At 38.4% G+C, this 24,119-nt stretch overlaps 1 protein-coding gene across 2 annotated transcripts; it reads left to right on the plus strand.

The window, feature by feature from the left end:
- The first annotated feature begins 1,345 nt into the window (after positions 1-1,345).
- IFNGR1 (interferon gamma receptor 1) lies at positions 1,346-20,421 on the plus strand. Of its 2 annotated transcripts, none has more exons than XM_031456415.2 (7): positions 1,346-1,507; positions 9,966-10,080; positions 10,745-10,908; positions 12,439-12,611; positions 14,323-14,512; positions 17,386-17,513; positions 19,355-20,421. In XM_031456415.2, exons 1-7 carry the CDS (start codon positions 1,423-1,425, stop codon positions 19,895-19,897), a joined length of 1,398 nt encoding a protein of 465 aa, XP_031312275.1. In that variant the 5' UTR covers positions 1,346-1,422; the 3' UTR covers positions 19,898-20,421. The 2 variants fall into 2 exon arrangements, with proteins under 2 accessions (XP_031312275.1, XP_064342728.1); XM_064486658.1 differs by lacking the exon at positions 1,346-1,507 and adding an exon at positions 8,240-9,503.
- The last annotated feature ends 3,698 nt before the right edge of the window (positions 20,422-24,119 follow it).

The following is a 24,119-nucleotide window of genomic DNA, read 5'->3' on the forward strand; positions in this document are numbered from 1 at the left end:
TTTTACAAGATCCCAGGCAGTTCACATGTTTATTTATTTTCTGAAATACTGAGCTAAGGGGTTTATTAATATAAATAAAATGATCTTGCTAATATGTCCTCTCTTGTTTGTACAGCATCTTCATAAGGTTTTTCTCTCTGAAATTTTGCTGAGTGCTAGTGTAATCATGCCTTCTTTCATGCAACAAACACTAAATGAGTGCCAAAGATTTCAGCCCTACAGAGCTTACATTCTAGAAGCGGGGTGGGATAAACATCAATATGCATATTGTAGAGTGTGAGGGAAGGTGATAAGTGCCATGAAAAAAAAAGCAGGGGAGATGGGTTGTAATATCAAAGTTTTCCTAAGGCCATGATAAGCAGAGACTTGAAGAGGTGAGGTCTTTAGCTACATTTGTATCTGAGCACAAGCCAGGAGTGTTCTAGGAAGAGCAGAGGCCAGTGTGGCTGGAGCAGAATAGGTGAGACGCAGAGTAACATGAGATGTGGTCAGAGAGGAAAGAGGGCAGATCTCGTGGTGAGAGGCTGTTGAATAAACCGCTATTCGATATTTAATTGCTGAAAAGGTAATTCAAGTCGTTTTTCCTCCAAGAATAAGTAGTTCTTGGCTGAACCAATTCGATTTGGGCTGGGGAAGTTTGCACAAACCATTTCACCGGCGAAACTTCGGGATTCTCAAATACAAATGCAGGGACTGGAGAAGGCACCTAAGCTCTCTTTCTATCCTAAACTCTCAAGTTTCCATACACCTTGATGCAGAAGTCTAATGTACTGTAAGATAAAGACCGTGGCTGGGTTGTGGCCTAGGGCAAAATTCTGCAACCCCAAAACACTGCAAAAAGAGGAAGATGAAACCGGGCAGGTAATACCAAGCTGAAAGAACATAACCTTTGGACACAAGTTGCTTACAAACCTGCGAGCCAAGGTCGCGCGACCACAGATTGCATGGCCCTGACGCCGAGCTTCCTTGGAGGCGGCCCCTCTCGGCCTTCCCATTGTAGTTTTGCCTCTCTTACCACACCCCACTTCTCAGGCCGCCTCCGCCTCCCGGCAAAAGTCCGAGTTCCCCCCCAGCGAGCCCCACCTCCCCGCCCTGGCTCCGCAACCCGCTCTAACTCCGCCCCTCGCTCTGACTCCGCCTTCCGCTCTGGCCCCGCCTTCCGCTCTGGTCCCGCCTCCCAGCCCTGGCTCCGTCACCCGTTCTGGCTCCGCCTCCCCGTCAAAGCCGGCCTCTCAGGCCTAGCCCCGCCTCCCCGTCTTGGTCTCCACTTCATGGTCCACATCTTACTTTCCCGTCCACGCTCCGCCTCCCGCCGGAGGGCTGGTCCGCGGTGGCGGATGTGACGCAAGGCCTAGGCCCCGGGGCCGCGTCTGGGGACAGCCGCAGTTGTTCAGGGCCGCACCGGAGTCGGTACCGAGCATCATGGCTCTTCTCCTTTTCCTTGCCCTTAACCTTCAGGCCGGAAGCCTGGCTGAGATGAGCACCGCGGATCCAGAGCTGTCCTCGGGTACTGTCGCCCGCGGCAGGGCCGCGGCCGGGTGGGGACGGGGACGGGGGCAGGAGGGGAGCGAGGAGCCGCGCTGGCCTGACGCTCCTCCCGGGGGGCCGCGCCTGCGTTCGTCCTCAGCGCCCCGGGGCTTCGGGTCCTAAGGGGCGACGCCAGGTCTCCGCGGTTTGGCACCTTCAGTTCCCTTCCTCTCGCCTTTTCCGTTGTTGCCAAAACAGCAAAACACGCCTAGCAGTTCTCTTAATTCAGTTTTAAATAGGTGGAGTTTTCTGGTCAACATGTGGACAGTGGCCGCAACTCAGGATTAAAATATTCGTAGGGTAGTCCCCGTAGCCTTAGACGTTCTTTCGCCAGCTGAGAATTGTTGAAAGGCAGTAACTGGCCGTCTTACGTGCTAGTCTGGAAGTGGTGCAATGCGTGCACTCACGAGCCCATGTGTCAGGCAGTAGGTCTCTTCACAGAGCTTAGTTCCTTGTTTATCTCCGCCTGTTTATTGAGATGTCCCAGGAAACAAATGCTGAGAATAACGTTTTTCTAAAGCTCGGTGTAATGGTGATTAGGGGCTCCAGGGAAATCAGTAAACCTTTTCTGCAAGAGGGATAAACTTCGATTATCAGAAAGCCCTGCAGTCTTGAGTGTCTCCTCAATGCACGCAGTTAGCAGCTGCCTGGAAGAGGTCAGGGAGACGAAGCCTCCACCCTTATCAAACTCTGGGTCTGCACCTCTGTATTATGACTTCCTCTTTGACACTTGCTAGCTGTGCTTCTCATTCATCTCAGCTCTCCTTTGGCTTACTCCTTAGAGGTCAAGCAAATAGTCATTCCTTGGAAGAGGCATTCTGCCAGGTGTTTGGAATACAAAAAATGGGAGTTATTCCATTTCTGCCTTCAAGGATCATGACTGTAAAGCTAAAAGCTATTAGGCACTGTCGAAAGTTCTTATCACAGCTTGTTTCCCCAAAGCCCTATAAAGCAGGCGCTGTTGTGTTTCCACTTATGGATGAGAAATTGAGACACAGGGAGGTGTATCCAGATTGTATAGAGGTTGCTGCTACTCAGTGGGGAGCTTAGCAATTTGGTTCCAGAGTCCAAGTTCTTAACTCTGCATTCTGCCATTACCTAGGGCAAGTTAGTCACCCACAAGGGCACTTGCAGTCCATTGTGATAAGAGCTTGAAGTTACACGTAGGTTACTGGAAAGCAAGAAATGGGTGCCTAGCTCTGAGCAAGGGAGTGAGGAAAGACTTTACAGAGAAGTTGACCCCAGAGTTGGAATGGGAGGTACAAAGAGACCTGCATGTGCAGAGGAAGGGCTATGAAACAGCATGTTGAATTAGCAGAATATTAAGCATTTTACTTAGAATATGTATGTGAGAATGTAAGGATAATTGTGTTACTTGGAGAGGTGGGAACCAATAAATGATGTGCCTTGTCATGTGTAACAGCAAACTGGCTAACTTAGGCACAAAGAGGAATTTATTGGCTCAGAGAAGCCAAAGCGAGAGTTGAACAGAAAGGTAAAGATGCCAGCAGGGCCTTAGGAAGCTGAACCAGAAATTCAAACTGCCAAGACCATCCATTTCTTATTGCTGACTCTGGCTGTTGACAGCCTTCCCTACTTGGCAGGAATCATGGATGTTGACAGCTTTTGGGTTTTGACATCTTGCAGCTTCCTCCACCTTAAAATCCCTGAAGAAGGCTCTGATTCACCCAGCTTGGGCCAGGCACCAGCTCGCAAGGGAAGGATATCCTTTTGCAGGGAGTGGCTGTCAGAGACTTCCCAGAAGAAATCATGCTTCTGAAAGAAGTACAGGTGCTGAGCCAACAAAGTAATATGCTCACTCTCCGTGCTCCAGTCAGTGGGCAGCCATTGGATTATCTTGAGGTAAATGATTTTAGGCAGGATCTGACATGCCATTTAGAAAGACCGTTACAAAATAATTCAGGAGTAGACTCAAAGGAGGGAGGCCAATTTGGAGGCTGCTGCTAAAGTCTGGGAGGAGCTGAGAAGAGGCAGTTTAAATGGAGAAGAAGAAATTAGAAGGCAGAGTCAGCAGGACTCGGTGACTGACTGGACGTGGGAAGAGAGGAAGAGGAGGACTGAGGTTCCTGGCTAGAGCAGAGCATTAAACCCAGTGCAAGACCCTTCCTGCTGAGCACAGAGCCCTCTCGAGCATCAGGGCCCTTGTGACTACATAGTTTGTAAGTCCTTAAAGCCGGCCCTGGGAGGAGAATTGCCTGCCTGCCCCCCATAGAGAGATGTTCTGTGGCCTTCTGCATTCCAGCATTTGCAAACACAGGTGTCCGCTACCTTCTTCCAGTTTGTTCTTGCACTCTGGGTACCACCTGAAGAGAAGGCTGCTTTAGCAGAGATGCGGGGCTCTTAACTCCCCTTCTCCGCTTCTCAGCTATGGGTCTGTTTACTCTCTGACTTTAGGATAGTGCTCTGGGTGTGTTGAAATTTTCCTTTATTTTCTTTAGATTTTATATTTATTTCAGAGATTCAGAATACTTAAATCAGTGCATTCCAGTTATATTTATTGAATGGGATATTAATAATAGTTTTCTTTTTCACGTTATTCTGATTCATGATTCAGATTTTGGATTTTGAAAGATCCTCATTTTGGTTCTATATAAAAGAAAACCTAAAGAATTGAAGAGAAAAATAACCCTTTAAAGAACTGTCTTATAAAATTTAGCAGCACACAGCAATAGTGCAGTTGTTTTGGGAACTAAATGAATAATTAATGGTTCCATTTTAATTGGATAAAGAATCAGAATGAGAACTGAACCAGAATTAAATGAGTTCCTGACAGGAAGGAATCAGTTTACCAGTAATTTTCTTATTAAGGGAGACTATTTTAAATTATCTCAATACATAATAATCAGAATACTGGATATTCATTTCAGTCCTGTCCATTCTAAATACATGATTTAACTTAATACATTGTTCAGATTTTGCTGTGGCATTCATGTGGTTGGGTTAGTGTAATAAATAAGGCAAAATTACTCAAAGCAGATACTTGTGAAGTCATCAGAAAACAGTCATCTCCAATTCCTATTTATATATGATTTTTCCCCCCTTATTTCATTAAACTGTCATAAAAATGATGCTCAGGCAGCTTATGTTAATTAAAACCAACAAAACTATACACATCATCAAGTCTTTAAATAGTTTCTATAAGCCTTTTTTCTCTTTGGCAAAAATATGTATGTACGTAACTATTACTTCCCTCATAGTTTGGTGCTTAACTGAGATAATACATAACAAAGTTGAGCTCATAGCTTGTCCTGTAGTAAATGTTTAATATATATTGGTTATTATCATTCAATAATGTGCATCATTATTTTCACAAATTTTTAAATATTGTTTTAGTTATGTATGGGAAATTGTGTTGGGTTTTTAAAAAACTCATCTAGATCAGTATAAGAAATTTGAACTAAGTTCAGCAGCTCACCCCTCCCACCTTTTTCCTGTTCTTCATAGACTGAAAAGACCTTTAGTTTTTCCAACTTTGAATTAATTAGTCCAAAAGGGAATTAATCTTGAGAAATGACTTTTCTCAGGGACTTGGTCGGTCTGGTTAAATTAGAATTTATTGGCATACCAAGCAAACCCAACCAGATGAAACTGAATAAACAGAAGCAATAATAAAACCCTAAATTTCAGGTCAGAAAAGTGGCTGAGGAGATGTTTACTGGATAAGCCCTAACTTGGTGGTGGGTTTGAATAAAAGATCTGGGGGATTTTAGTTAATTACAAGTTCAGCATAAGCCACTGTTTGACATGCCCATCTCTTTAAAAAAAAGAAGAGAAGGAAAAGTATTTCATTCACATTAATTGCATTACTTCTGGGCTCTACGTTTTAAGAGAAAGTCAATGATAAAACCTGAAGACAGACAAGAAGGGAAGATGGCAAGACTGTGACCCAGGTAAGGGTCTTGACCCAGCTAAGGAACTCTTACATGGACGGTGAGATAGACCTCAAATATTTTAAATGTCCTCACTTAAACCCTTAGTTCTGATACTCTTTTTCTGAAAGTACAAGAAAGTAATAGAAGGAAGTAGAAGAAGGACTCTTTTTCCATTGGTTTCACAAAGTAATGGATATGATTCCTTTCAAAGCCCCCAAATATTGAAATGTTTCCATTTTAAAACTTTTATGAACACTTGAAACATCATGTACAAAAATTCTCAAAAGTCTTTATTCATCTTAAATCTAGAGGATACTGTTATTTGCTAAGAGAAAAAGTTGGAAGGCATTAAGAAAAAGTCACTATAAAACCACTCAGGAGATAAATTGTAATCATAATTATTCTGAAAAAAATGAAAAAGTCTTGGTTTGATGTTTTTCACTTTTTCTGCCTAAATTTCTCATGCCATTTCTCATTTTGCAGTATAAGCAGAAACTTTTGTGAAAACATCCATGGCCCCACACCTTTAACATGGGGAAGGTGTTAGATCTTTTCTCTAAGAGTTGTTCATTCAGAAAAGGGTCTAGATGCTTAAATTTGGAGCATTTGTTTTTGAGTTTTAGTGTCAGATGACTTAGAATCCCCCCAGACAATTTTAGTACTGGCCCCTGTATCCTTACTTCTCTGTGCTTCTCAGTTTGTCCTTCATAGAGAGGTTGGTAAGCAGATTGTCGAATGGTGCCCACAGAGTAGAAGCTCTGTTCTGCCATCAGTGTGTGCATCCTTGATTCAGTCTTCATGTCTATTGTGTAAAAACTGGTGAAGGACTACTGTGGCTGTCCCTCTTTTCATAGAGGCACAGACACCTTCGGTGGTTATGGGATGGAGCGCAGGTGGCAGCCCATGCTCCTGTCACCTTCCATTCAGAGGAAATCTCTCATCCTACTACCTTCCCCAGTAACGATGGCAGAGCTGTCCTGGCCGCTGGGTTGGGGCCTCGGTGACGCCTCCATTACCCCATCTAGTGGCTCTGCTTGACCACTTGCTGATCTGCATCTAACCCTTGCTCTTTTTTCATATCCTTGCTCTTTTTTCTTATTTATCATGAGGAAACAGTTGGTTATAAACAGAACTCTCCCTTTTTTCTGCATTGTAATTAGAGTGTTATGAAAAGTGATTCTTCTCTCCTTTGTTTGGTTTTATTTAATCCCCAGCTGCTAGTTCTAGAGGAGTTCTTGGAAGTAGATCTGAAAAGAGCTAATATTTACTCTGGGTGGTATGCAGATACAACACTCCACATAACTGACTGCACTTCCAAATCCACTTCCAAAAACAACATGTGTTACCAAAAACTATTTGGGCATTTTTAAGAGATTAGGAAATCTGTAAAATTATTCTACTTCATGAAATATTCTCTTAGGATCTTAAACTCTATAGATAATACTCTCTTACTACTTCTACATATATTTTTATTGACATAAGGTAAATTTATTATGAAGAGAAGTTTTCTTTAAGCCTCAACTATTTTCATCTGAATATATAACAAGAAAAAGGATAAAAAGGAACCCTATTAAGAAGCCTCAATCTCCTCTGCTGTGTATGGCCCTGGGAACTCTACCAAAAACAAAAGAGAAGTTTGAGGGCTAAATCTGGCAAGACCAGTGCTTCCTGGCTCATCTGCAAGGAAACTGCTTAGGGAATCAAAGATGATAGGTGCCAACAGCCATGAGCAGTATTCCAGAAAGATCAGGTAGAGAAATGGTAGATGTCTGATCACTGACTGCAGAAAGGACGTATTGTATGTAGTGAGTATTTGAATCTGAGACATCTTCCAGCTTCATAATCTCAACCTTTAGGCACAAACTGTTCTACTGCTTTTGTAAATAATATGGAAGTTAGACATTTTGGCAGGAACCAAAGCTGTTCGTTGAGCAGGAAGCCATAAAATGTATTGGCTTATCAAAAAACATTCTATTTCATTTGATTTATCTATTTTATTTCTTTTATTGAAGTATAGTTGACTTACAATATTATATTAGTTTCAGGTGTATAACATAATGATTCAGTATTTTTACAGATTATACTCCATTTAACGTTATTATAAAATATTGGCTATATTCCCTGGGCTGTACAATATATCCTTGTAGCTTATTTATTTTATACATAATAGTTTGTGTATCTTAATCCCCTACACCTGTCTTGCCCCTGGTAACCACTAGTTTGTTATGTATCTGTGAGTCTGTTCCTGTTTTGTTATAGTCATCCATTTGTTGTTAGATTCCACAAATAAGTGATAGCATACAATATTTGTCTTTCTGTTTGGTTTATTTTGTGAAGCATAATACCCTCCAGGTCCATCTGTGTTGTTGCAAATGGCAAAATTTCATTCTTTTTTATGACTGAGTAATATTCTGTTGTGTATATATACCACATCTTTATCCATTCATCTGTTGATGGACACTTCGTCTGCTTCTATATCTTGGCTGTTGTAAATAATGCTGCTGTGAACACTGAGGTGTATGTATCTTTTTGAATGAATGTTTTTGGTTTCTTCAGCTATATACCCAGGATTGGAATTGCTGGATCACATGGTAGTTCTATTTTTAGTTTTTTTGAGGAACCTCCATCCTGTTTTCCATAGTGGCTGCACCAGTTTACATTCCCACCAAGTGCACGAGGGTTACCTTTTCTCCACATCCTCGCCAGCATTTATTATTTATAGACTTTGATGATAGCCATTCTGATGGGTGTGAGGTGATATTTCATTGCATTCTGTTTTTAAATTAGTTTTTCCTCCTCAGTAAAAAAAAGAAAAAAAAAAGATTCCTAAAATTATGAATGTGTAAAGCAGGATTTCTGAGTATTTGGCACTGTTGGTGTTTTGAACTGCTGAGACGTGGAAACTGTCCTGTGCTTTACAGGCTATTTAGCAGCATCTGTAGCCTCTGTCCTCTAGATGCCAGTAGCTTCCCCATCACTACCACTGAGTTATGAGAACCGAAAATGTCTCTAGACAGTGCCAGATTTCCCCTGGGGGACAAAATCACCTCTTGTGGAATACCACTGACAGAAAGGAGAAAATAATCAGAAAAAAGGAGGGGGGATGGCAGTAGAATCTAATTGTCCATGAGTCCAGATTTTTTACCTAAATAACTCTCGATCCATATTCTGCCTGGGAAAGATAATGCAGGTGATAAGTAATTGTAAATTAAGACAATGTACCAGCTTGGGTTCAAATATTGGAATTTTGGGTTTGGGAAAAAAATATTGGTGTTTTCTTTAACAGTAAGCAAATATCCTGTGTATGTGAAATTAACATCTTACTTGACAGATGAGAAAATCTGAAATAACTCTTTAGTAGTATAGCAAGGAAAGAACCCAGATTTCTCAATGTCCAGCCCAGGGAATATCTTATTAGAACTGTCCACTAGACATAAACCTCAGTGATCATTGGTATCATCTGTGCTTTTAAAAAGTATAGACTTCTGGCTCCCTTCGAATTTTTTAGAGTAAGTTAGTTTGGAAGCCACTGTACCTGACCACATTGCTATTCATTTATTTATTTCAGTTGTATAAGCAAATGATGTTTAATGGTGTTTTCCAGATAGGTAGGATAGAATAATCTTAAATTTTGGGTCATATTGCTCATTATATACCTTCATGTTCATTCATAAAGAAGGGAAGGAAAGAAGGGAAAGAAGGAGGGAGAGAGAGGAAAGGAGGAAGGGAGGAGATGTGTGTGCGGTCACTTTTCTAAGGGATGGTGGACAACACATTTACACTGAGCAGGGGGAAAAATGGCTGCTTTCAGTAACGAGATTATGGTTTTGGTAGTGTGTGATTATAAGATGTTAAAGTGACTTCTGCTTATTCTCTCCTGTGACACTTTCACGTCTCATCAACAAACATTTTCAAAAATGGTTTGAAAGAGCAAAGGCAGGAAGAAATACAGGATATGTTTTGGAAAAAAAAAAAAAAAACTGCACACCCTAGAGAACAAAATGTTGATGAAACTGGAGTGGTTAATGGCCGCATCAGGCAATCACTAGACATCTATTCCTTCCTGGAGAAAAGGCAGTGAAGGTGTGTGATGGTACTTGGTGAGGGGTGGGAGCCTGGGTAGTATTACACAGTGAGAGTGGCCATCCCTAGTGTAACCAGTTCTTCTCTAGACATTGCATACAATCTGTGGTTTCAAATATAGAAAATTCTAGTGACTAAATAATTGAGGATTGTTATCGCAACAGGCAGTACAATTATTTATAAAAATTCCTAGAACACTATAGGAATTTATTGTTCGTACTGTATTTGTGTTTCCCTTAGGTATAATGTTGTTTCAGTAATTCAAAATAAATTAGAATACTTCTATACAGTTTTCCATAAAATTAATTTTTAGAAATATCTTAATTTAAATAAATGTATTTATTCTAGTGACTGCTTTCCTTCAAATACATATTTGGCTAACGTGGCGTCTTATGTTAAGGTTTTCTAATGTTAATGTTAGTTTCTTACTATCATCTGTCCCACTTTTTGAATCTGTTACAGTGCCAGTTCCAGCCAATCTGACCTTTGAGGCCTATAACTTGAATGCTGTTCTACTCTGGGATTACCCGATCATGCCATGGACCCCTGTGTTTACTGTACAGGTGAAGGCCTATGAGTGAGTGTCAGTCTTTTATCTTTTTCATTCTGCTTTTGTCTAGGTCCTTGCACATTTCATAACTGCCTCCTTCTGTCACTGTTCATTCCCCCGTAGCAGAACCTCCTGAGCTGCTTTTAGACTTCCAGAACTAATAAGGATGCAAATTAGTTCTTTTCAGAATACTTCCTGCCTCTTAGTTCTTCTTCCTGTCAAAATTGAAGTAGAGGAGTAGCACTAACTTCTGACATTTTAATATATGACAAATAAAGCTCACAGTTTTGTATTAAAAATAGTGAAGTCATCTTACTTCCTATAGTGTATGTATTGTGGAGTAGAAAGAAAAATGACAAACTTTGTTGACAATGTTAGGACTCATTGTAATGTGCTGGATTCTGTAATTAAGTAATGACTATGCATGGAGTCTAGATTTGTTTAAAGAGGAGATTTTTAAAAATTACATGTGGAATGTGGTTTGTACAGGTCTTATTTTGAATTGAGCCTCTTTATTATTGTAAGAGAATTTATAGACCTTCTTTGCAGAGTAAAGGCTTCCTACTTTGCCTAGCTTCTCGATCCTATTCTTACTCTGCTGTGAATGAAAAGCAAGATGCAGACAGTGATGGTTCAAGTTTATGTATTAACAATAAAAGTTACCTTTGTGTTTCTTCGGTCTTCATTTTAGGGACCCAGTATGGATTGATGCCTGCAATACCTCTCTTCATTCTTGTGATATCTTTTCCTTAATTAATGATCCATCAGGTTCTCTCTGGGCTAGAGTTAAAGCTAGGCTTGGACAAAAAGAATCAGCTTATGCAGAGTCAAAAGAGTTTATTTTATGCAGACACGGTGAGTAGAACGTATACATGTCTAAATTTTACATTTGAAAAGTGCTTTACCCATGTCTTCTGTATATATATGCTTTTGTTAGCAGTTAAAATGATCACAGTGCCCCAGAAACATTTGGAGGGATTTAGGGAGTTCGTGTCTTCCTCTTCTCCCAAGTCCCACAAAATAGGGTCCCCTCACTCTGCTCCTTGTACACCGCTACATTTCCACTGTCTGGACGCGGCACCACCTCCCCGCTGTCTTCTGTCAGTCCCTCCTAATTACATTCGCTAAGGACTTCGAGAGCTGTTTGCAGTCTTCCCCTCTACCATAAGTCCTCAAGGCCTGTGGGGATTTGAATACCGATTTAATACATTAAAATAATAAGAGTTCCATAATCTCTTCAGCCGCAGTGATTTCCAGCTCTTCACGCTTCAGGCATCCATGGTGCCGTCCCCGTGGTGTACCTGGTCTTTGTTGTCACCTCGAACTCTGGCCTCTTCAGTGCCAAGTCCTCCCCCCCGGCTAACCTTAGCCTTGTAGCACTCACACCCTCGCTCCTGGCTGAAAGAAGCCGTTGGTCACTGGACTCCTCCCTGGTCTGCTGGCCCCTTCGTGCCTGGCCTGCCAGCTTCACCTTCATCCCTGTTCTGCTTCTGTGCTTTGTTACTTCAACCACTGCCTTGGTTCCACTCCTTCTTTTAGGGTTGTGCCCACCTGTTCTCTTCTACAGGCCCCTCCTCTACCTGCCCTTGAGGTAGTTTTATTCTGTGTGGTCCACGCCTTTGTCATCTGATAATTATACTGTCTGTATATGTCAGCTTTTCCCCACACAAACGTATCAAGGGTATACTATGTGCCAGGAAGTATGCTAGGCCCTGTGGATACATTGGTGAGTAAAAACAGACCTGCCTGGCACACAGGTGTGTGATCAGTATGTGAAGAATAGATACTCTACCGTGGTTCACCTACGAAGTTCCAGACATCAAACACACATAATAAATAGTTGTTGAATCAGTGAATATCGAGTTCTGATTTTCAAAGTAAAAGTTGAATGTATCTAGCAAGCTTTTATAGAGCCTTCATGCCAGACACCCATAGACGTTGGAAGTATAGAGTTTTGATGAGGATTCAAAGATAAGTACAATGCCTTTTCTGAAATGTGTTTTAGAAAACAGATCTTCCATTTAATGTTTTTTAATCTAAGGAATCAAAGATAAAGGAAAAATAATAGAGCTTCTATTATGTCAAGGCTTTTTACCAAGATTCATGACCAACTATTTTTCTTTAGGACAAGAAATGAATTTAAACTGTTAAAGAGGAGCTTGGATGAGATAAGAATACTTGTTGCCTGAGATTTATTAAAATTTCTTTATTAAGGACAGTTAGAATATCTTCTAGATATTTGTGGAATGGTTTAAATATAGTCCTGCTTTACAACAACAACAACAAAAAGAGTACATTGATTGACTGATTTTGGTAATGTTATGTAATACGCTGTGACATTCCAGGGCTGGTACAAATTCTGCTTCTTTTTTGTCCCTTCCCCAGGGAAAATTGGACCACCTAAACTGGATATCAGAAAGAAGGAAGACCAAATCATTGTTGATATATTTCACCCTTTCATTACTGAAAATGGAAATGAACCAGAACTCGTGTATGATGATGAAAATTCTTGTTACACATTCACATACAATGTGTTTGTGAGGATAAATGGAAGTGAAGTATGTGTTTCTGTTTCATCTTTTTCAAGCTGGAAATTTTTCTATTGCTAGCATAAGTTGTTTCCACATGTGGTGTGATGAAAATAGACTGTTTATGAACATTCAGGCAAGATTCACGGATCATAAATTTTAGTTAGAAAGATGAAATATATATGAATGCTGTTGAAGGGAATTGGAAGTGGAGTTAATTTTTAACACTGGTCACTTGAGTATATTTTAAGTTTTTTCTTTGCCTCTTTTAACAGCATGGTCCTAACCTACGATGTCAACCTGTGTATTTCCATTTCTCTAGTAGTTAAGATGAGAAAATTTTAATCTTTTTTTCCTCATTGGTAGTAAGGTAATGATGTTAAGTAATATGAAGCTCTAATTGGAATCATTGTTCTTGAAAGAAAAAACTAGCACTACTGCTGTGAGGATGTGATTTCGTTCCGGCACTGGTGTGCGGACCACACTTTGATTAGAGTTTTCCTGTTCCATCCAGTCTCCACAGCACTGCCGTTCCTTTATTTAACAGTGTTTGTCAGGCACGTGCCCCGTGCCTTCTGGCACCAGGAAATGGCAGTGAACAGTACAGACAAAACTCCAGTTAAGTACTGTGGAAAAGAAAACAAAGGTCCGAGCGTTTACTGGGGGCCACTTCTCTGAAGGCATTGGAGGGATGTGACTTCCATTCCGAGTGAGACACTGTGCCTCTGGAAAGATTTAGGCAGAAGAATGGCATCTGATTTAGGTTTTAAAACATCACTTTGGTTGCTAACGGAGTTGTCTTTCTAAAGTATGACTCTAACCATATTACTTCACTGCTTAAAACCCTTTAACAAATCTACATTAGCTACAAAGTAACATCTAAATTCTCTTCCATAGCCTTCATGATTTGGTCTCATGTCATTTCCAGCCCTCTGTCTCCCAAGCCCTCCAACTTTTCATTTGTGCTTTGGCCAACTGTTTGTTGTTCCTAGCTCCCTGCAGGTACCATGCTCTTTCAGAGAATGCCCTTCTCCACCTTTTCTACTTTGGAAAATTTCTATTCACTCTTCAGTATTCAGCTGGCATATCATCTCCCCTTGGGATTCTTTCCTGACACAGTAGACTGTTTCCTCTTCTGTGGTCTGGTTATTCCTAGATCCATACTGTGCAGGACTCCTTACTCTCTTACATTTCTTTCTTATCTCTTTTCCACACTCTATCATAAGTTATTTGAGGTCAGGGACCACTGCCCTACCTTTGTGTCCTCAGGCCCTAGCATCAGTGATCCATGATAAACTCCCAGAGGTGGCTTCACTCCCTTCTGTGCATCACTGCCGACAAAGCCCAGGGCCTTTGCATGATACCTGTATGCTGGTATCTCTCACCAGCTAAGTTTCTAGCACTGTAGGAAGAGGACTAATGAACATTTGTTGGTTTGGCAACTAATAATGAATATTCCTGCTATTTGAGTTTCTAAATTTATAATCTCTGTTTCAGTTTTTAAATTTATAATCCCTATAGAGAACATTTTAATGGATGTATAGCATCATGCCATGTTGAAGTAACAAACTGGCTTATTGTTTGATATCAACACTATTTTCAGATGTGTTCAACATTCATCATATATATGTTTTCTTCAGATATTTGACCAGAATAAATATGATGGTTTGTTTGTTTATTTGTTTATTTATTGCAGATTAGAAGGAGCCATGCATTTTCATTGTTTTTTTTTTCCATACAGGCCACAGATAAAACATACATGAAGAAGATAGATGATTGTAATGAGACTCCATGCTTCTTAAGTATTCAGGTGTCCTCACTGAATTCTGAGTACTGTGTTTCAGCAGAAGGAGTCTCAGATTTGTGGGATATTAAAACTGAGAAGTCCAAAGAACTTTGTATTACCATTTTTGATGAGAAGAGCACACAAAGTAAGTTCTTGCCATTTTCCCCTAAGTACAGGGTAATGTGCAAAGAGGCAGTTTGCCACTTCAATAAATCTTCTCTCTTTTGAAAAATACTCAGTAGTTCCATTCCCCAGAGTTCAAAATTTAAAATAAGGTCATTTCTCAGGGATTAAAAGATACAAAACAACCAATTTAGAAAGTCATGTGATAACCTTTTGGCCCAGGAAAGAAAACAAATATAACAGACACATAAAACTATGTGCATAAATGTCTGCATTTCAGGATTATGCATAATAATTTAAGTCAGTTTACTTCAGTATAGCAAAATGCTATATAGCCGTTAAAATGTTCTTTATGGGGACTGTAAGTTTCAAAACTAAAAAGCAGAAATGTTCATTGACTAAATTGTGTAACATGCGAAGCACTGGAAATTAACATCCAAAAATAAATATAGATTGGTTTAATTTTTTAAATTTTTGTATATATATATATATATATTTATTGAAGTAGTCAGTTTACAGTGTGTGTCAATTTCTGATGTACAGCACAATGCTTCAGTGATACATATACATGCATATATTCTCATATTCTTTTTCCCCTTAAGTTACTACAAGATAATTGAATATAGTTCCCTATTCTATACAGTATAAACTTGTTTATCTATTTTACATCTGTTAATTAGTATCTGCAAATCTGAAACTCCCCCTTCCCTCGCTGGTAACTGTAAATTTGTTTTCTATGTCTGTGAGTCTGTTTCTGTTTTATAAATAAGTTAATTTGTCTTTTTTTTTAGATTCCACATATGAGTGATATCGTGGTATTTTTCTTTCTCTTTCTGACTTACTTCACTTAGAAAGACATTCTCCAGGTCCATCCATGTTGGTGCAAATTGCATTATTTTTAAATTATTTTTTATGGCTGAGTAGTATTCCATTGTATAAATATACCACAGCTGCTTTATCCAGTCATCTGTTAATGGACATTTAGGTTGTTTCCATGTCTTGGCTATTGTAAAGAAAAAATAAATAATTGGTTTACATGATGGATTATGGGTCATTTTTATAACACATGTTAAAATAACTTTTTTATTTTATTATCTTTTCTTTGTGTGAGGGGGATGCATATAATAGAACTTCAGAACTGGCATTCTTAACTGGCAGGTACCTTAACAAAAATTTGGGCTCTTTGATCTTACAAAATTTAAGTGTTCATTATAGATAATTTATAAAACATAAAAAGCCAGAATGAAACAAAATTATCTGTAGTTCTACTATCCAAGTGAATACTCAGTTACTCACAGTTGGGTTTTTTCCATCCTATTTTTTTTCCTTTTCTACAACATAATCATGATCATACTGTATAGTATATGTAATTTTATATACTGGTTTAAGCATATACTATAAATATTTTCCATGTTATTTTGCATGTTTTATTAATATTATTTTTAATGTTTTTAGAATGTTTTATCATGTAGATTGTGTTTATTCAGTGTTCCTTAATTTTTGGACTTTTGGATTATTTATAGATTTTCTCCATGATAAATCATGCTTTGGTGACTGTCTTTGGGGGCATATGTATATTTTTTTTATTGTTTGGATGTTTTTAGAATATATTTCCTAGGGTTAAAAATGTACAAAAATTTATATAATACAAATATCTTTTTGAAGAATGGAAATCTAGGCTGAAGAATCAGACCAAACACCTAAAATTAATACTAAAAATTTTTAGGCCATGATATGAGGGTTTCACGTATGTGACTTAAATGATGCAGTGCAGTGAATTTAGTGCCAGTTTACATTTTGCTGTTTTGAAAAGGAGAATCCTAATTAATGGACAAAATTTGAAATGATACAAATGCCCCAGATTTATTTAAAAAAAAAAAAATCCTGAAGTATAAGGTGGGCTTATATTGTGGCCACATGATGGCACCACCGTGGCTCATGAGCAGCATTTCCTGCCTGCTCAGTGCTTCTAAGTGAGGTGCTTATATTGCTTATGTGGTTATTTTATCTTTACTATTGTAATAATTTAATTTTTTCACCTTCTGTAACAGGTGTGATACCGGCATTCATTTTAGTACCTTACAGAGTTAGTATTTCAAGGAAGTAACTTTGGAATAGAAATTAAAGGTGATGAAATACCATGAAAGAAGGCAAACACGACCACAATACTTAAAGTTCTGTTAACTTGGAAGAGAGGACTCTGAAAAAAATACTGACGATTATGCTGTGAAAATAAAAAGCAGCATCAGAGAAAAATAAACAATTGTGATTATAGATAATTTGTGCTCTGAAACAAATCTTCCCTGTTTTATATGATTCTTTCTATCTAGTTTGCATTCAAAGAGACTTCATTCCAATGCAACTTTCCTGTGTGTGTGTGTATGTATGTATCTGTGTATATTTACTGTGCATCTGTGTATATTTATAGGTTTTTGTAGTTTTTAAATAAATGCAAAATGTAACAATTCAGAAGAGTGAGACTAAATTATTTTAGGAGTTATAGACGTTGCTAGAATTTATTTCTAAAGAGATATATTTTGAAATTTTTCTTTTGCCTTTTCAACTGAGAGAAAAGCATAGCTCTGGAAACACCCTATATTTGGGGCTGTAAGGAAATTGTTATGAAAAAGCTATTTTAGCCACACTGTATCCTGACAGTATAGTTGCAGAAAGTTTCGAATCTCAAAGCTGGGAAGAATCATACTGATACCTAGGAGAGGTAGAGCTAAGTTTAACTCATCTCTCCTGACTTCTGTGTCAGTGATCTTTAAATCTGACCATATTAATTACCTGAGGTGTAGATCTGTTAAAGAATAGCACAAAGACTTTATGACTGTTTGATGGATAGAGCAGTGTCCGTCGTAATTCTAATGTGTGACTTTTCTCTTTTCTCAGATCCTGTTTGGATTCCGATTGTTGCTGTTTTACTGCTCTTTCTGATACTTACCCCGGTAGTTGTGTTTTGTCTCATCAAGAAGGTGAATCCGCTTAAGAAAGAAAACATCATGTTACCCAAATCCTTGGTAGTGTATTTAAGTATTTTTTCTTTAATTATATACAGTTGGCCCTTGAACAACATGTATTTGAACTGTGAGGGTCCACTTACACTTGAATTTTTTTTCAATGAATTTATTGAAAAATGCTTTGGAGGTTTGTGACAATTTGAAAAAACTCAAAGACAAACCACGTAGTCTAGAAATATTCCCAAAATTAGGGAAAAGTTAGGTATGTCATAAATGTGTAAAATATATGTAGATATACATATAACATATGAAATACATATTAATCAATCATTTGTGTTATCAGTAAGGCTTCTGGCCAACAGTGGATTCTTAGTAGTTAAGTTTTTGGAGAGTCAGAAGTTATCTGTGGATTTTCTACTGCACAAAGGCTCAGTGCTCCTAACTCTCAGTATTGTTCAAGGGTCAACTAAAATGTTAATTTGAATCTTTTCGATAGTTCTTAAAATTTGTTTTTTAAAGTAGAAGGATGTTCAGCAGCATGTCACCTATCATAAATCACTTAATCTACCACACACCCAAAACCACATGCTTTTTACTATGCACCAGGTACTTTTTAACGCATGGGGCAAAAGCATAGGTAGACAAGTCTATTAAGGAGCTTAATGTCTAGTGGGAGAAAAAGAGAAGTATTCAGTGGGTGAACAGTGTGATAGGTTTAAAGCTAGAGGTTTTACATACATGCCAGTGAGGACTTTGTCTGCATCTGAAGGGCAGGATTAGTCGTGGCTTTTCCAGAGGCAGTGATGTCCAAATAGTCTTGAGGGACAGATAGGCGTTTATCCAGGTACTGAGGGACAGTATGCGCTAAGGCCCAATGTCAAGAAAGCATCACTTCTGAAAATCTGCAAATAGAGAAACACTTCATTGTGGCTGGAGTGTAGAAGGAAAGATGGCCAACAGTGAGACCAAACTAGAAGTTTGACATTTTAATGCCTAACGTTTAAAAGCCTTTGTATGAGGAAAAGAGCATTTTAAGGTAATAGAATGAGAACTATTTAAATCAAGTATGATAGGGGTAATACCTGTAACATGCAAAGGGCGTGTTTAAGTTTGGTAGGAAACATGACCTTTAAGTAGAGGGGATAATAAGAACTGTCAACAGCTAATAGACAACTCGTGTGAATTACAGTGTTTACCCTTACTAGTAGTGAAGCACAAACCAGCCTCGCAGCTATTTTACACTCACTAGAGAAGGAAAAACCTGAATATCCATTAGTACCTGAGTAATACAACCGCTGTACACTGGGAAATGGTAATTATAGCCTTGTGGGAAGATAAGCGTGCAAGGGGCATACAAAGTAGTGGCACCATTAACACACACACCACACTCTTAGATTTACTAATCCCACTCCTAAGAATTAATTCTTTAAAAAATTTCATAAAGAAAAAGATGTATAAAAATATTCACTCCAACATGTTCCATAAATGGTTAAAGTTTGGAAACACCTTAACACTTAGATAAATTATTTAATCATCAGTATAAAAAATTATTAAGCCAATGAAAATTAGAATTATGAAGGCAGATGGTGCAAATACTACGTGAAATAAGGAGCTGTACTCCTGTTATAAATGTAACATGCATACACATGGAAGGTAGTACACAAAAAGTTGGTGAGATAGTGACTTTCTAAAAATGCTAAAAGCTTGTTTTTCATCTTGATATAATATATTTTCATTTAAAAGAAGGAAAAGGCAACCATCAGATTCTTTTACATTGTTATCCTAAATATGTCATTTAGTGTTCACCCATTACCCTTAGATCGTTTTTGTTTTTGTTTTTGTTTTTGGATAAACACTTAAGTTTAATAATTATTTTTAATCATTGATTTCTGTTTCCTTAGCTGTCTGTGGTAAAAAATGGCTCTTTAGAGACAAAACCTGAGCCAAAATATATATCACCCATCATCTACCAACCAATTGCCCTAGAAAACGAGCAGTTGTCTCCAGGGACAATTTCAAGCGTGCATACTGAAGACAATCCAGGAAAAGCGGAAAACGGAGATCTTTCTAGTGAAACGGAAGTGGTGACCACTGAAGAAAATATTTCTGACTTGTTCCCTAGTAGCCCTGTGACCTCAGTAGAGAGAGAGAATTCTGTCCACTCAAGCAGTAACCAGTCTGAACCCTGCAGCATCACTTTAAATGCCTATCACTCCAGAAATGGTTCTGATGGTGGCCTTGTGATATTGAACAACTGTTGTGACTCAGAAAGTAATAAAACTGAAATAAAGACAGAAGGGCAAGAGCCCATAACGCTGAGAAACACTACCACCTCCTTTGGTTATGATAAACCACATGTGTTAGTGGATCTGCTTGTGGACGAAGGTGCTAAAGAGTCCTTGATTTGTTACAGACCTACAGCGGATTCCAAAGAGTTTTCATAAGATCAACCAAGATGCACCAGCTTGTACAATGTGCTTTTCCCACGTAATTTTCTCGCTTTGAAAATTGTGTCTTGTTGGTATCAACCAAGTGGAGTATCATGGTTTAGATAAATGTATAAAAAGAGCCTGTTTGAAACTGTCAGAGTTGGTCTGAAGACTGCAGAGACTCTAAAAAAACAAAAAACAAAAACAAACAAGGTCACATAGGAACCTTTCCATCTAGATTTGTTAACCGTGCCAGTGAATGCTCTCTAATAACTCTGCTTCCTGTGATAGAAGATGATACCCCCAGGATCTTTTCTAACCACTTCTAGAGATTAAATGGATTTTTTTCTGTGCCTCATAGTGGTATTTGCTTTTGGTAGTTTATGTATATAGGCTTTCAGAAGTAACCTGAATGCTTTTGAAAATTGTACTTAAAATTTAATTGAAATGAATACAATTAATAGAGTGTGTACATAGCTTGTATATATTTTTTATGGAACACATTTAGAGATTTTTAAATAAAATAATTCTAAAATTCATTTTTGTGTTTATTCACTTAGGCAGTTAATTAATATTATTTATTCATTTGCATTAAAATATTAATATTTTATTCATTTGCTTGTTTCCATTCACTAATATTTTAGAATCACTTTCTAATTATTCATATCTTTAAAACAGTCCTGAAAATAGACTAATTTTTTAAAATGGGCCCTTTTATATCTATGTTTTAATATTTAGCAACCGGTGTGCAGAACACACACAGGCTTTGTGTTCCAAGCTTTCTGGGGAATAAAGCAGATTTAGCTACAGAGCATGAAGTTTGAGGAGTCTCTAGCGTAAACATGGGGGTCAAAGCTACAGGAGTGGGTGAGGAAGAACTGAAAAGTATGAGGTACGAAGAGAGAATCCCCAACAAGAGGCAAACCAAGAGTTTATATTACACAAACGTTCTTGGGGGTTACTAAGAGGATAGGAATTAACAGCAAAAAAAAACCAGTTAAGTGCAAACTACACGAGCAAATTAACAAACCATGGAAAAAATATTTTTCATTTAAAAGTGCAAATTAAAATGAGGAGCTAGTTTAATTAGTGGGAAAACAGTACTAGTATGCTCACTTACTGGGAATAGTGTCTTATGAATTGCTTTTTTTAACCTATAGGAATGCACATAACATTCCATAAAAATATGTGTTCTTCACAGAGTCTAATCGCTATTGTGGGAAAATTATGAAAAGTAAATCCTGAAGACATGAAAAATGCACACATGAGACTGGGCAAAAGCAGAAATACGAAAATAATGGATATAGCCAAGGATAAGGTAATAGTTACTGCTCTTCATAAGGACTGTATTAGGCATTACTGCCAATGTGAACGGAGTACCTGTTTGTTTATGCTATCTAATTCTAACTGATAATCTTTTTCCTCTCTCCCAGTCTTACAGATAAAATAATGCTTTTACATGCATTTCTTTAATAATTAGTCAAGTTGAGCATATTTTATATCATTAGATGTTTCGTACTTCTTTTGCGACTTGACTAACGTCCCTTGTCCATTTCTTTCTAGGCTGTTTGTCTTTTTTATTGTATTTTACTGTACTTGCTCTACATTTCCCCCTTCTATGCTGCTACGTGCTACAGCTTGGACTCTTTTGGTCACTTTCTACTAGAGATACCAATCGGGAATGAATGAACAAACAAACAAAAAATACAATCAACTGTTTCCAAAATACCCCGTTTCATCTCATCTTTAAAACTGCCTGTCAGGAGGAATTGCTGTACCCATTTAAGATGAGGAAATCGTGACTAGTCAGATTAAGTGACTTACCCGGGGGGCGATGGAATGGGGATTCGGCCTCCCATACTTCCTCCAGTAAATCCTCAGCTGTCTGCTGGTCTTTATTCACACATTTGGTGGCAGAGAGACCTTTGAATAGAGAATGTTTTCTGGGACACTTAACCTGTGTTAAGAGACTAGAAAAGTAGAACTATTTTAGAAATAGTTACAAACTAAAGGAAAAAGGGGAGGGATTAAGCAGATAGAGGAAGGTAAGCCAAAAGACACCCAGCTCTTCTTTTTATTGAGTACCAATTGCCACGTTCTGTGAAAGTGTGCCAAGATCAGTGAACTGTTCATTTCCATCATTTACCCACATTGTTTTCCTGCAGGGAGAGCGCCAAACCAGATATGACTCACCCTCTATCCTTAGGGATCCTCTTTCCACACAGCAGGATTCCTGCTTGAATGAGAAACACCATGACAGCTATCAACTCATCAAGCCTGCAGGAGAGACTAAAGTTTATCAAGCTTCTGCTATAACCAGACGTTAGCCAGATTTCTCTTACTGACCCTCGGAGCCACCTGGTGAGGCAAGTATTATACATTTTTTTCCAAGGGAGGAAACTGGGTCACAGGAAAGGTAAAAATTGTTCTTTAGGTAAACTAGAAATCAAAGAGGTGTATCTTAAGAATACAATATAGCAGGAACTCAGAATGCACATGAAACACTGAGGATGGCAGGGCTGGTACCTTTTGCAGCTGTGGAGTGGGGGCAGGGTACAGCTCAAAAGCTAAGGAGTCCACCAAGAGCTGGGATATGGGAGCCAGGAATCCAGCATGACCTTAGGCAGGAACCTCTGCTGGTGTCTGTTTGGCTGAGGGAAAGACACAGGCTGGAAGAGGAGGCAGGCGCCCTCTGCAGGATGAAGCTGGAGAGCCTATTTTGGGGAACATGGGATGTTTAATGTGTTCAGAGACCACAAGAAATCAAATGAAGTTAGTCAGTGCTCTGGGTTTGTCTGGGCATTCTAGGGAGGGAGGATTTAAAAAAAAAAAAGAAAAGACATCCTATAAGTCTTTGAGTACCAGAATGGGGACCCCACTACAAATGGATGAAGTTCTGAGAAGTGTATTTTGAGGGAATCGAACTTAGGTTTCACCTAACTCCAAAGTCCAGGCTTTCCCCACTGTGGTCTGACATCTCTGGCTTCCTATAAAAAAGGAACACTAAACCTTCCACTTGTCTTCAAATACATGTTATTCTTTAACTTTGACAACTCGCAGCTACCTCCGGAAATAGCCTTAGGTGGAGCTAGAAATACACTGTAATAAGATATGGTGATTACTTATAGTGCTATAATAAAATAGTATGTAAAGTCATTAAAATGCAAAAGGCACTTCCCTTACTGTGAGGTTCATGAGGATTTCAAAATTTTATTTAGAAGCTCAGTGTATATCTTGTTGACTGTCTGGCCATGTTTTCTCTTTGCTCAGGAATAATAAATTAATACTAATCTTCTCTGCCCTTCAACTCCCAGAAAGCAAAGCAATAAGACAGGGGATTTCCAAATTGCACATGGTTGCTAAAATCAGCATCTTTTTCTTCCCTGGGAATCATGAAAAAACAACAAAGAGAATTGAAATTTAAAAGCTTTTCCACTTGGAAAGTTTGTTTTTAGTTCTCTCTTTAAAAACGCTTGGATCAGAAAAAGTAATCTAAATTGCAGAAATGTTTAAGGAAAAAAATCACATTTAAGAGCCAAGGGGAGAACCTATGGGAGACATTTCAGAGTAAATTTCTCGTGTAAATACTTGTACTGATATAAAATAAATAATAAAACAAATGAAATAAATACCTGATGCAAGGAGTTTTTCTTAAAAAAAATAACAAATTAAATAGAAAAAAGACAGAAGAAATAAATTTAAACGATAAAAGGAGGTATGACTGAGATATGAAAATGTTTTAAAAAGTAGAACATGTAACTAATCACAAAATCTGTTTCCTCGAAAAAAATTTTAAAGATAAATAATAGATAACTTAACTAAAATAAGAAAACAAGGGACAAAATATCACTACACAAAATAGGAAATTATAAAAGAGATACCAGAGAAATGGGAAATTTGTTCATCATAAAGGAATAATTTGTTCAACCCTCTGCAAATAAACGTAAAAGCATGAAGTGGACACTCTTCTAAAGAAAATATGATTTATAGAAACTGAACCTAGAAGAGATAAAAAAATCTAAGACTAATGATCATAGAAGAATTAGAATTATTAGGAAATGGCCAAAGAAACGCCACGCCTATGTACCCCCATGTGCCGCCCAGAAGAGCATCCAGATTATTTCTCAGGGAAATCTCTCTAACCTTCAAGGAGCAGGTAATTCCCAGGTCACACAGATTAATTTGTCCAACTGAAGGGTTGGCAACAGCGCCACACGATGCGGTAAAGGGCAGTGTT

Source organism: Camelus dromedarius, chromosome 6 (assembly GCF_036321535.1).
Source record: "Camelus dromedarius isolate mCamDro1 chromosome 6, mCamDro1.pat, whole genome shotgun sequence".
In the NCBI taxonomy this organism is placed as follows: Eukaryota; Metazoa; Chordata; class Mammalia; order Artiodactyla; family Camelidae; genus Camelus; species Camelus dromedarius.

What these genes read in the sequence shown, in the direction of transcription:
- IFNGR1 (XM_031456415.2), top strand. Translation starts at nt 1,423, where the DNA reads ATGGCTCTTCTCCTTTTCCTTGCCCTTAACCTTCAGGCCGGAAGCCTG. An exon ending in TGAGGATAAATGGAAGTGAA is followed by an intron (nt 12,612 to 14,322) that starts GTATGTGTTTCT and finishes TTTTCCATACAG; the next exon opens with GCCACAGATAAAACATACAT. An exon ending in TCATGTTACCCAAATCCTTG is followed by an intron (nt 17,514 to 19,354) that starts GTAGTGTATTTA and finishes CTGTTTCCTTAG; the next exon opens with CTGTCTGTGGTAAAAAATGG.